General features: G+C 45.4%; 1 protein-coding gene across 1 annotated transcript in view; it reads right to left on the bottom strand.

Moving 5' to 3' along the window:
- KCNK9 (potassium two pore domain channel subfamily K member 9) overlaps window positions 1–13208 on the bottom strand; it is a gene marked incomplete at both ends in the record, with an annotated part of 87274 nt that extends 74066 nt beyond the window's left edge. The window contains one exon of the mRNA XM_080340390.1: window positions 12623–13208. Coding sequence (XP_080196516.1) covers window positions 12623–13208 — 586 coding nt within the window. The remainder of the gene's footprint in view (window positions 1–12622) is intronic.
- Window positions 13209–13867: the final 659 nt, after the last annotated feature.

Genomic DNA, 13867 nt, shown 5'->3' with positions numbered 1-13867 from the left:
AGGGCAACTGGGTTTGTATTTTCTGCCACATTTGCAGCCACCTGCACACTGTATGTGCTTTTCACACACGTGGTAAGTGCAGCCACCTCCAGCCCACAGTGTGTGTACATCCAGACCTTGCACCCACCTGTGGCAATTCAACCCAGTCTATGTTTTTTCTACTGTAATTATGATGCTATTATAGTGCTACGTACATAATAAATGTCAAGATCTACTGCTCCTCCACTATCAGCTACACCTGCTCCTCTATTGAAAGAACAACAACCCACAGAAGTCCAATGCAAGTTACTCAAGAAAAAAACGTGTTTGTTCCAGCTTGTCCCTTGTTATCCCCTTGGTATTTTCATTCTGAATATTTAACAGCTTGGTCAAGTATCTTTCTGAGTATCAAATTTGGGTTAACTGAGCATTAAGTTCCCATGTTCTCTCCTGTCCCTTTTTTAAAGATAGGCAGCATGTTTGTTTTTCCTTGCAACAGCCACGGGTAGAGCTGTTCAAACAGCAGCCATAAAAAACTGGTGAAGCTGCTGACAGTGAAGGGTTGCTGCTTAGAGGTTTGATTCTTATCTAGATATTAGGCTGAAGACAAAAATGTGGGAGGCACTGATAATCCCTCAGGGAAGCAGGAACCTTCAGCAAAAAAAAAGGACAAGATAAACTTACATAGATCCCAAGCAAGATCCAAGACAAACTTCAAACAGCCTGTGTGTGTACAGAACCATTAGATATAAGGCAGGAGGAGACTAGTCCATACCTTGCCGCAAGGCAGGACAATATTCATGGGTCATTCTTGACAGATGCTTGTCTGTCCTGTTCATCAAGACCAAGCAAAGAAGAGCCCACACCCTCCCCACGCAACGTATTTCAGTGTTTCATTAGCATCATTGCTAGAAAGATTTTTTTGCTCTGTGTCCACTCTTAACACTCCCTTGCTGTTGTTTAACAGCTTTTCTTATTCACTGTGCCACACTCACGTTCTTTAGAAACAGAGCATAGTTTTGATCAGATTTGAAAAGCTCCCTCACTCTGGATTATTTTCAACTTGCAGTCAGGTTTCAACTGGTCATCCAAAGCAGGAAAAAATGTTTAAGAACCAGCAACTTCCATTGTGATAGCGATCACTAGATTCTCAGAGCCAAGCTTCCATCCCATGCATCTACCTTTTCAGTACTGCCAGCCCTTATTGTGGCCCATCTTGAGGAAAGAAAAAACCTCTTGAAACCTTTAAAAAAGAAATCTAAATCGCACCAAAATGCCAGCAGCTGACCTGCCTATATCATAAGGACACTGACTTCAAACATCAGGCAAAAACAGCAATGTAGTAAGACTGAGGCTTCATGAAAAATTATCTCTGTTGCCTGTCCAACAAGTCAAACCAGAGCTGAATGCAACCCATACAGATTAAGATATCACAAGCATAGGAGTGGTACCAATGCTTCTAAATGAAAATATAATTAGGGGTGGATATTTGGGAAGAAAACAAAATTGAAGCCATTCTGAATCACATCTAGTGCTTCTCAAACATTAAAATAAACCTCTTGGATGTGCAGTACATTCATGAACTGACTTGTAACACTGCTAATTTGCCTCTATTGGCCTACATTAGTAGGTATCAGCTTATGTTGTTTCCTCTGACTGGCAGACTGCACTCATTAAGGCAAACACATTGCTACTAAAGCCCTAATTGTTTTGAAAAGTGCCCTTTAAATAACAGGCCTTTTACTGCTAGGCAGGATGAGTTTTAAGAGCAAATCATGAGCTTAAGCCTTTCCTGCCAAAAGACTGGATGATCATTTATTTGTTTGTCAGACAAAAATACCAGAAAAGAATGCAAAAGCTGAAAGGGCATCAGTACAGACTGAACATTACCATATCCTCCCTCTTCTTGGGATGTTCGTTCCCATGTGAAACACCAAAGGAGGGGAGAAACTCTGAAAGAGAGGGTTTGAGAAGATCATTGAATTCTCAATATATCAGTTAAAAGATCAGCTGAAGAATTCAGGTCCAATCACTGGGATTTCCAGGTGCTTCTGATGGCACCGATCCAGTGTGACTGTTTAAACTATCAGTTGCCCAGAATTATCTTTATCTCATTTCTAACACACGTAAGTAATAGTGCAAAACAGGCTGCAATACTAAATCATATTTGGTGTCCAGGAGCAAACAAACAGTAGATCAGGGACTTTTATGGAGGATGCAGCAGAGTGACGGTAGATAGATCCTTTCAAATGTTGGGAGACAATCTCACTCCCCAAACAGTCCCCAGACTTCCACATCTCAAAATATGTTTTTTTCCTCTTTGGTAGTCTAGGGCAATCCAGATTTTTCATGACAGCCCTGTAACAATCTTGAATAATGCTGAAAGGGCATCTTTCAACTGTTTCCAGTCCTCAGCAGGAAATAACAATGTGCTTTATCTTGTAAGGAACTATTCTAAAACTCCTGGTCTACCTCTGGAAGCCCAAGAAGTTCCCAGAGGCCAGAAAAACAGTGGGGGAGCATTGAGACTTCAAGACGCCTGTGCAGGTATGAGGTGTTTCTCTAATGCAAAACTGTAATGTTCAATCATGTTTATTTCATGAACAATTTTCAGACATTCCAGACTCAGTAACCTCATGAAATTCAACAAGGCCAAATGCAAGGTCCTGCACATGGGTCAGGGCAATCCCAAGCACAAATAAGGGCTGGGCAGAGAATGGATTGAGAGCAGCACTGAGGAGAAGGACTTGAAGGTGTTGGTTGATGAGAAGTTTAAGATGACCCAGCAAGGTGCACTGGCAGCCCAGAAAGCCAACTGTATCCTGAGCTGCATCAAAAGAAGCATGACCAGCAGGTCGAGAGAAGTGATTCTGCCCTTCTACTCTGCTCATGTGAGACCCCACCTGAAGTGCTGCATCCAGCTCTGGGGGCCCCAACATAAGAGAGGCTGAGGGAGCTGGGGTTGTTTAGTCTGGAGAAGAGGAGGCTCAGAGGTGACCTCATCACTCTCTATAACTACCTGAAGGGAAGTTATAGCCAGGTGGGGATTGGTCTCTTCTCCCAGGCAGTCAGCAATAGGACAAGGGGGCATGGGCTTAAACTCTGCCAGGGGAAATTTAGACTGGATATTAGGAAGAAATTCTTTACAGAGAGAGTGGTCAGGCATTGGAACGGCCTGCCCAGGGAGGTGGTGGACTCACCGTCCCTGGAGGTTTTTAAAGTGAGGTTGGACATGGCACTTAGTGCCATGATCTAGTCAATGGACTGGAGTTGGACCAAGGATTGGACTCGATGATCTCTGAGGTCTTTTCCAACCCAGTTGATTCTGTGATTCTGTGATTCTGTGATAAGAAGGACGTGAACTTGTTGGAGAAAGTCCAGAGAGGGCCAGGAAGATGGTCAGAGGTCTAGAGCACCTCTCCTGTGAGGACAGGCTGACAGAGTTGGCGTTTTTCAGCCTGGAGAAGAGAAGGCTCTAGGGAGACCTTAGAGCAGCTTTCCAGTACCTAAAGGGGACCTACAAGAAAGCTAGAGGGGGGCTCTTTACAAGGACATGTAGTGATAGGACAAGGAATAATGGATTTAAACAGAAAGAGGGGAGATTTAGATCAGATACGAGGAAGAAATTCTTCACCATGAGGGTAGTGAGACACCGGAACAGGCTGCCCAGAGAAGCTGTGGATGCCCCACACCTGAAAGTGTTCAAAGTCAGGTTGGATGAGGTTTTGAGCAACCTGGTCTAGTGGAAGGTGTCCCTGCCCATGGCAGGGTTGGAACTCGATGATCTTTAAGGTCCCTTCCAATCCAAACCATTCTAAGATTCTATTATAACAGTGTGTGCATGCAGGGCCTTATGGTCAGGGTTTCATGCCCTTTCTGCTGCTGGAATTCATTTAATTGGAGGTCTCCTAGCTTCTAGAGCAAAGTTAACATAAGTACCAAACTGCAGATTTTTGAAATTTTTAGTGGCAATAACATTATTTCCCCTGAATGAAATCAGAACTGCTTCACCATACAGCCCAAACAGTTAACAGCTAACAGTTGGACTTGATGATCCTAAAGATCTGTTCTAACCTAAATGATTCCGTGATTGTATTAATCTAACAGCAACTGTTCATTAGTTCAAGTAGCGGAGACCTAAACCTTTGAAACAAGAGTTATTTGACACCTTTTCCTGCTGCATCTGGTCCTGAAAAGTTCCAAATTGTTGTGAAATACAGCAAAGTGACAACTCAAAACTCTGTGTGGTCACAGGTTCGTAACAATGGTTGATTTCTGATACAGTTCCCATAGCAATGGTCTGTGATGGTTTAAACATAGGAGGAGGACATCCTCCCTAGAGGACATCAAAAGAAAAGAGGGTGGATGAAATAAAATATTCCATCTGCACCCGGAACACTTCTATAATGAGATAATGGCAGCACACATTGGAAATTGCTGACAGAGTCAATTGTCTTGGGAGTAGATCTCTTTTACTTCTACCTTCCCTTCAATATGTCAAGAATATCCCTAAATTGGGAGTCCATGAACATTTCCTTGTAGCTAATCTTCTGTACAATTAGAGAGAGCTGCTGCACCTTTCAACAATCTGTGCACTAAAGCTCTGTGAAATTTTCTTGTCTGATAAGGCTCATGCAGCTGGCAAAGGGAGCGATCCTCTTCTGCAACGGGAGAGCAAGCAGACAATAAACCTCCCATCAGATACCTTTTAACCTCACTACTGGCCTGCTTTTCTCTGAAGCTCTTCTCTCTTACTGGTCCAGGGAATTGAAAGGACAATGTAGTCTATTCCCTCCTAATCACCCTAATAAGCAACAAATACATCAGTCCTTAATAGAGATAGTCTTTCACTGACATGCTCTAATCACCTCCATAAAGACAGCAGTTAAAAAGGGTAATGAAACCTCTAACCAACCGATGACTGCAGAAGTATTTTGTGGCAATTGGCCAGATATTAAAAAAAAAAAAATGGTTACTTAACTCTTAAAAAAAAAACTTAGGAATTCTTCCCCGAACACTGAAAAGTGTGCAATACACTTAGAATAAAGAAAGAAAGAAAGAAAGAAACAAACAAACAAACAAAAGGCGTGTCAGTGGATCAGAAGAGGCTGGATCAGAAGAGGCTGTTAACTGTCTGGCAGTAATGAAAGGAAGGAAAATTTAAAAAAACACCACCAAAAAAAATAAATGGAATAAAAAGAATCATCGTTCTTCCTCAAGATTTCACTTTGCTCAAAGTTTGAAGCATGCAGTAAGCATGTAGTTCAGCCTTTCGCTTTCAATTAAAAAAAATTAAAATCAGTATAAATGCCAAAGTCAACATACGCTTTAACTCCACAAGCTCTGTTTGCTTCATTATTTAAAAACCAAAAATCTGGAAAGTGCTATTACAAATATTTTCCAGGAGTTGGTTTGCTATAGAATATAGCTCCTTGCATTGTAGGACTCATGTCAAATAATGGCCTGATTCAAAACTACCGAGACTCAAAATATTATCTCCATTATTTACAACAAACTTTAGATCAGGCCTTCATTTCTGTTGGGTTTCTTCTCCCTAATATTCTCTGATCCATACACCCTCTCACATAAATCCAGGAAACCAACAATATCAATGTTAGTTGTAGCTCATCAAGTCACAAACTCGTGGTAGGGAACAAGTAACCAGCGGAAAGGTCTCTATGCATACATTTTAACTTGAAATCAGTGGATTCCATTGATTATAATCCTTAGAAGGTGACAATTTCAAATTAATGTAAGTCACAACAATCTACATATGTGACATTTCAGAAGCGGTCCATGGCTTCACCCAAAAATATCCACAAACCAAAAAGAGGTGAATAGATCTTCCACACACAGCAAACATCTGTTGCAAGTCCACAGTAACCTCTTAGTTCAACTCAGAGGCAGTGAGGACTCTTACTGATTAGTTCTGCATCACCACCAAACATCCTTGCTAGCATCTGTTACCAGGGAAAAGGCTATTTCATGTGGCCTTTATCCAGATCCAGTCAAGGATTTCTGGCAAAAATCCATAGAAACTGTATACCTAAAAATCCTAAAGAGCCTTTGATAGAAGACCCATAGTAATAATCCAGAATTGTGCATGCTCCTTCTTGTAATAAAGCTCCAGGTTATGCTGTTATTGCATGTCAGAAGACCTAAATTGCAGGAGTTTTCTAATATCACCTTGAATTCATTATGGATCTCTGCCTTTGGTTCATCTTCACTGTTTAATCTGGCTATAAACTAATGGCATGTGGTCTGAAAGAGAGAGAAGTGAGCTGTTTGGCAATTAGAAATAGTTCCCAACCTGAATCTTCAGAAAGTCATTTTACTTTCTTGTCTCTAAATTGATGATAATTTTTACACAGAGGTGCTGTTGAAGATGAATCACCTAATGTCAGTACAGCATTCTGAATATAAAGTGCTGTGTAACTCCACCTCGAAGCCACAAGCATGGCTTTCAGGATTTATGAAAGAATATGCTCTGGCACCGAAGGAACTCAGGATCTCAGCTCAGATTGCCTTCAAGGGGAGACAACAGCACTCTGGTCCTCGCTTTGTACCAGATCAGCATCGTCTGTTTGAAAACCCATGGTGTCCACAAGCCAAGCTCTTCCATTAATCAGTTTTCCTTTAGATCAAGCTTTACAGTTCTGATGCTGTTCCCAGAGAAATCGGGGGGATTTTTACTCTTTTTAGCAGAAGCAGGCATGAGCCCATAGCTAACATTTAAACTTCTACACTTAGAACACCTTCTATCCCTCCCAATTCTGCCCTGTAAATTTCTGCTTGCCATCCTCGTATTAGCAGGATCATTTTCTTCTTCAGCTAACTTCTCCCCCAAAAGAATCACTGACACCTCTAACTTCTAGCCTTCCCTATGGACAAACAGATATTTCTGTGCTGACACTATCAGAGCTCAAGATGTGGAAAAAGGAAGATTCAGAAAATCATAGAACATACGGCTGATAAGGCTTCAAGAGATCAGCCAGTCCACCTTGCTCCTCAAAGGCAAAAGCAGCTATAACTTAACCATTCCTGACAAATTTTTGTCTAAACTCTTTTTAAAACATTCCACATTCCACATCCTCCTTAGGCAATCTCTTCCAGCATGCAACCAGCCCAACAGCTGGAGTTTTCTCATCTAAAGCTCACTTCCTTCAGTTAAAGAAAGAAGTTACAAATAGTTAGAAGGAAATCAAGGCACACTCAAACCGCAAGACACTGATTTCTCAAGCTTGGTTACACTAAAGAAATCTGCTGAGTGGCTGGAGTCTTCTCTACGCTTCCCCAAAACTGCTTTCAGACTCTTACTGGATATTGCATTTGCGCTGCCAGTAAGCCATACAGTGAGAAGTTGCTGTTCAGCATCAGTCTGAGCTGTACTTTTGTCTTGCTTATCAGTGATTATTTAAAAGCTTTTGCTAATGTGCCTCTGGCAGGAATGTGAGGTATCATTGCAAAACCAGTTTTCAAGAACTCAGTAACTGTTTCTATGAATATGTGAGTAAAGCAGCCACAAAGTCCCCTCTGTGTTAGCAGAATGCTGTTTTGTCTGGGTTTTTTTAATCTCCACGAGACAAAGAATATAGTGTGACAAGATCTTGCAGAATATTTTCATTATGCAGGGGAACAAAATGCTACACACAGTTCATCTTCATGGGGCTCACTGAAGCTGACCTCCTCCTTGCCTGGGAGATATCACCAGCAGATATTACAAGTCCTGGTCATCCAGTACTCTCCACTGAAGATTCAGATGGTGTGAATGAATAGATTCCTAATTTCAGTGCATCTACAAGAACTCACACCACCAAAAAATCTTGTCCTCTATTTTCACAAGAGTTTATTAATCATAGACTGGCTATAACCTACTCTATGCTTGTTTGGTTTTTTTTTATATGAGATAAGACCTTCATGGTACTGGCAAGCCATGAATGCAGCAGTTAATTGACCAAAGCATTGGTATCTTTATTCTCTATCTTTCCCTTTTCATGTCTTGTTTTCTTCCTTTCTTTTCTTTTATTTGCAAACTGTCCATCTGCCACGATACCCTACTCAAAGCTTTTCAATGGACTGCTTCTAAATACTACCATCCATCAAAACCCAAGAGTAGACTCAAAATACCAGAGGCTGACCTGAAAGGAAGAGCAATACTAACAAAATAATTTACACATGAAAACAATTACGTCTTTTTCTAACCCAAATTAGAGACATCCCAACACTACCAGTTTCGTATTTTTATACCCATTTTATAGAAGGATAAAGTGATGCAGAGTAAGGATATGGAGACTTTGCTACTATCCTGAAATGGATATGTGCATTTGTTGGCTTAGTTCATTAATGTAGGTTCAAATTCCCTGTCAGGCCACCATCTGCCAGAAGCATGCAAACTCCACATCTGGATGCAGACAGTTCCTGAATTTTTAGCTACTCAATAGCCAAACAGCTGTCAATAGGTGGATATTCCATTCACCATTACAGGTATTGCACCGCATTCTTGAAAAATATTTTGTCCATGTTCACCAGGATAGTTCAGTCACTGCTTGTAGGTTTGAAACTTAAAGGCCTAAAAGCTAGAAAAAGAGACTAGCTATTCACTGTGCACACTGTCTCAATTTTGGTCCCCTTACAGTCACTTCTCAGGAAAAAATAAATAAATAAAAATTCTCAATCTGTTTGTTGTTTCAGTTCATTTTAGGGTGACATAAACAGCTTTCAGTTCTTTACATTCTGCAGAAGCCTCCAGAAATATTCAGTGTTTACTAGAGCTTGGTGGTGTTAAATCAAGTATGACTATTACCCTTTAAGGCCTAAATGATGGAGTGATATCCATACCAATAACACATTTTGACAGTGTTGACACCTGCTTACATAGATGCAGCTTACTCACTAGTCTAAACCTGTAGAAAAGGGCATTAAAACTTAGTAGGAATCCTAGGAATTACATTTTGTTTTCAAAAGTTGGTGGGTTTATTCATCATATCCAGCCTCTTGATGAACTCTGCAGTGTATTCTACAGTGTATCTCATAAAAGAAATGTAGCTGGATCGAGAACTCGATTAAATCGCTCTCTGCCATCATTTTGGCTGTGTAACTGGAAATAGATAGAAAATTATACCAGCTAACTCTGAAGTGAGAAAAATCCTGAAGTAAACTCAGCAACTGGTGAGAGCCAAGAACAGATTAGTTCTTTTTGATCACTTAAAAAACCTTAATAGAATTCAAACATGACCAAAACTTTGTGAAAGCAGGTTATTTTTATTCTGCTAATGGGTTTTAGGAGCAGAGTCACCGAATGTTGTAGCACCTGCTGTTATTTTGTTGTTGTTGGGTCAGTTGAAAATAAATAAATAAATAAATAAATAAATAGAAATAACATTGCGTCTGAGGAGCTGAAAAAAATGTTGTCTCACAGATGAAAAAAAGAGTTTGCATTGACTTGATCAGCCCTCTCTTCATTCTTTAGTGCTCAGCTTCACAAGCGAGCAACAACCCCCTCCCACCCCAAATGCCATCAGTTAGAGGAAATGGGAGAGTTGACCCAATCTCAGCGCTTTGCCGCACACAGGAGGTTTTCGGTTTCTCATCTTCCTGTCCCAAAAGGTTTCGAAGGACGTTTTTACAATAAGCAACAAGCCGCGGAGGTTGCGGGACAGGGCGGGGGTGGGGAAAGGACAAAGCCAGCGGCGGGGAGGTGGGAGCTGCCCGTTCAGCACCACGGGAGCTGTCCGTTCAGCACCACGGGATCAGTCCGTTCAGCACCACTGGGACCTGTCCCTTCAGTACCACGGGAGCTGTCCCTTAAGCACCACGGGAGCTGTTCCTTCATTAGCACCGTCCTCCCCACCCAGAGCCCCCCGGTAGCACCACGGAATCAGCCCCGGCCCTGCGGAACCGTTCCCCGCCAGGCTACCGATCGCTGCTGGCTCATGGTCTATCGCCAGCGATAAACGGCTGCAATTAAATTAAAGCCACAGCAGTTCGAATCAACACGGTGAAGAGGTAATCGCTTCAGACGCGTCGCTAGCACAGCAGTATCAAGGGGAACAATTAAGTTAGACATAAATTAGTCTGCCATCATATGCATATTGCTGGACTTTGTGGTCCGCTGATTCCTGTCGCGCTTCTCTGAAGAGAAGTTCTGTTGAGACAGTTGTATCACTCTAGATTAAGCAGCAAAGGTTTTTATGCACTCTGTTTTCAAAATCAGCCTACGATGGTTAGTTAGATGCACTTTCGCAGGAGCCCCTACTGACTACAGCACATTCACTAATGCGTACACCACTGCATGTGCGTCTTGGAGTCTGTCTGGAAGGTGTCAAAGGAAGAAGGAAATATGTGTGACAGCATATACACAGTCAAATGAAAAATAAGAACCACCATAAAAGGTTAATAAGAACATTTAAGATCACTGCCTTGTGCAAGAAACAGAAAGAAATTTTCTCTTATTTTCCTTAAAACTTAAACACAGAAAGGCATTTTTCCCCCTCTGTGAACCAAATTATTTTAGGATATTAAAGAAAAACCTTCCATGCTCACTTTTACAGACTATCAGTAGATCAGATAACACCACGAATCTACTTTAGTACTGAAGAGATGACACACAAAATAGAAGTGCATTTGGCAAGATCCAGACAGTAACTATTAATAAACTTTTGAAAGACGGATCACATCTCCTCCTGGAGCAGAGTTTCCCAGATGAACAATCATTTGTTCTTCTGCACCATTCTTTATTATCACTCTTCCTCCCAGTGGTTCCCTATTGCTATACACATTTTAAATTTGAACAATTCTGACATCCCAAAGCACCTCTGCCTACAAAAATGCATGCTATCCTCTGCACACTGATGTGCTCTGAGATTCCTAAACAAATCCCAGCTCTTTGCAGGAGAAAATGCTAAAGCTTCCCAAGCAAGTTGTACTTGTTTCCAGGTAAAATACAATCAAAACAGCAAACTACTGTAAAGCCCTTTCTACCTGTCACTGACTGAGTTTAAGAAGGCAGAAAGTATTGCAACCACCTCTCAGGCAGGAGTACAGGGCACCGTGCGTACACAGGTGTGTGCACAGAAGCCTTGTTGTAATCCAGAGGAGGACAACAGCCCCGTATTTATTCACTTAGCACAAATACATGACAAGACACAGATCGAGAAAACCAACAACCAAAGGAGAAAGGAGAGTTCTGACATCATAATGAACAGCAGGAAACCTCAGTCATTAGCCAAAGTTGCATTCTGCTTTACATTCTATAGCCTATTCATGTATGCATTCTATATATATAAGTCTAGTAACAGAGGATAAAAAAGTTATTATGCCTTAAAAATCTCATCTTTGTAAGGAAAACAGGCTTTATACTGTCAGATGGTCATTCAAAGGAAATCTTTTACTCCCCCAGCTTCAATGCAGTCAAATACAAACATGGATAAACACTGCTCAAAGGGCAGTGGACAGCTGAAAACTGTCCCTATCTTCAGGTGGCAATGTGCAAATTTCTTGTAACAAGCCCTAACCTGTAAAAAGATTGGGTCCTGCTGTATTAATAAGAGAGATAGTTTTTCATGTCCTGTTCAATATAACGCACTATCAAACAGCCACTGAGCTAGACAGGTCTTTTCAGATCTCCACAGATCTTAGGGGGGAACATCTACAAGTGCTAGGAGAGGAACGTTATCGACTGCCTCAGTAAATCCCTCTGATTGAATCCAAAACCAGGAAGAACAAACTTGCTCATCAAGCCAAAACCAGAGTTGTGGCACAGTTCTGCATGCACTTGTGGTGTTTATTTTTAAACAGGGGAAGCGACTTTAGGCGAAACACTGTGCTTTAGCTGTGGGAAGCAGAGAAGTACAAGATGACAGCCTGTGGCTGTGTCCACTGACTGTCCCTTGACCATCCTGAGAAATGGCATGTCTGGGAAGCTGGGCAGCATGCATGTGACAGCAGGCATCATTCTGCCCATCGGACCATGTGCCCACAGAGAGGAGACGCAGACTGTGACCTGTTGGCACATCAGACACTCCGGCTGCAATAAAAACTTCAGGAACGTATTGGGAATGCCCGGGAGAGGCTCAGTGTCGAGATCACAGCTGTGGGAGCCCCCAACACAGCCTTTGCCAACACCAAAACAAAGTTTGTGAAAGCAGGGCCACGCTTGGCCACACCAAGGTCTTCCGCAGCTGGTCCAGTTTCCACGGTCTCATTGTTTTCTTCCTCATTCAACTGCTTTTTGCCTAAGTTTTCCCCATATCTCTTAAGCAAAGGTGCAAGGAGAAGCATGGCAACAGGGCCTCATGCTTCCTGAGGGGAACCCCAGGAGAGAGTGACCCTCCACCTTGCCACCCAAGCCACAGCTCGGTGGCACCCACCTGGCCAGTGTCAACCCCACTGCCAGGCCAGCTCCTTTCCAGAATCACCCAGGGGACACAGGCTCCATCTCCAGGGGAAGAGATGCGGGACACCAACAAGTCCAACAAGTGCCCTGTGAAAAGTGATGACTTATATAACACGGGAGGGAAGACAAAAAACTCATCCAGCACTTAACCCTTTGCATGCTACGCCCCCCTGCCCCTCCCAACCAGGGGGGCTCTTGCCCCAGCCCTGGTCCTGGCCCCAGAGGGCCTCCCCGAAGCGAGACACTCACCGATGGTCGTGATGACCGTGATCGCAAAGTAGAAGGAGCCGGCGAATTTCCACTGCACGCCGGCCCGGTGCGGCTCGGACTGCATGATCACCAACTCCAGCTGCCGGTAGTCCTCGCTGGTGATGTTGTACTTTCCTTTCAGCCGGATCTCCTCGGCTTTGAGTTTCTCCTCCTCCCGCATCTCGTTGTCGGACTCCAGGGCATCAAAGACGGCAGCCCCGACCAGCAGGTAGGTGAACGTGCAGATGATGAGGGACAGGGTCCGCACGTTCTGCCTCTTCATGGCCGCCAGCAAGGGGCGAGTGAGGGGACCATGTCCCCCCCTGGCCGCCCGGGGATCCGACAGGCCGCAGCAGCCGCAGCAGGGGGGCAGCTGCCGGGGGGGCTGGCGGCGCCCGCCGCCGCCGCTGCCGCTGCTCCGGGGCAGCTTGTGCTGCGGCGGCGGCCGCTCTCCGCCCGCCTGCTCGGGCTCCTGGGAGGAGGAGAGACACAGGAGGCTGCTGGAGCGCCGGGACCAGGTGCCCTGGAGCCGGGAAACTCTGCGCAGGACCTGCCCAAACCAAGCCGTCCCAGTGCGCAGGGCCATCCAGGGCACCCCCGCTCCTCCCCAGCACCGAGGCCAGGGGCAGGGGGTCCCCGCCGCGGGAAGGGGGCGCTGGGCGGCGCCCCGCCGAAGGGCCGGCGGACCCGGCCCGGAGTCCTGCGGCGGGCGGGTCCCCCCGCGAAGTTGGCGCGGCGCCGCGGGGAAGGGTCCCCCGCAGCCCGGGCGGGGCGCGTCAGGGAGGCGGAGGCCGCCGCCGTCCCAAGTTTCTTCAGGCGGCGCGGCGGGGCCGGGGGGGGACGGGCGGCGGCAGCGCGCCCATCCGCGGGGAGCCGCGCAGGGGGCGAGGGGCGGAGGGCACCCGGGCTCCGGCCGTTGGGAGCGGCCCACGGGGGCCAGGCCCGCCCCGGCCCCGGCTGCCTGAGGGAGCGCCGGCCGGGAGGGTCGGGACGGGCTGGGCGCTTTATTCCTTCCGCCGCGGTGCGAGGCGGGCGGCGGGGAGCCGGGCTGCTGCAGGTGGCCGCGGTGCGGGCAGCGGAGCGGCGTCCGGCGCGGTGAGGGCGGCGGCGGCGGTGTCAGGCGGCGGGCGGGGAGTTGGGGGCAGCATCCCCGGGCGCGGCGGGCAGCGCGGCCGCTCCGGCGGGAGGCGGGGGCGCCGGGCCGCCGGCGTGGCCCTGGCGGCGGGGAGCCAGCGCCGAGCGGGA

The sequence above is a fragment of the Nesoenas mayeri genome (genome assembly GCF_963082525.1).
Source record: "Nesoenas mayeri genome assembly, chromosome: 2".
In the NCBI taxonomy this organism is placed as follows: domain Eukaryota; kingdom Metazoa; phylum Chordata; class Aves; order Columbiformes; family Columbidae; genus Nesoenas; species Nesoenas mayeri.
The sequence above is the reverse complement of the archived record's forward strand: the minus strand, read 5'-3'. Positions and strand labels throughout refer to the sequence as shown.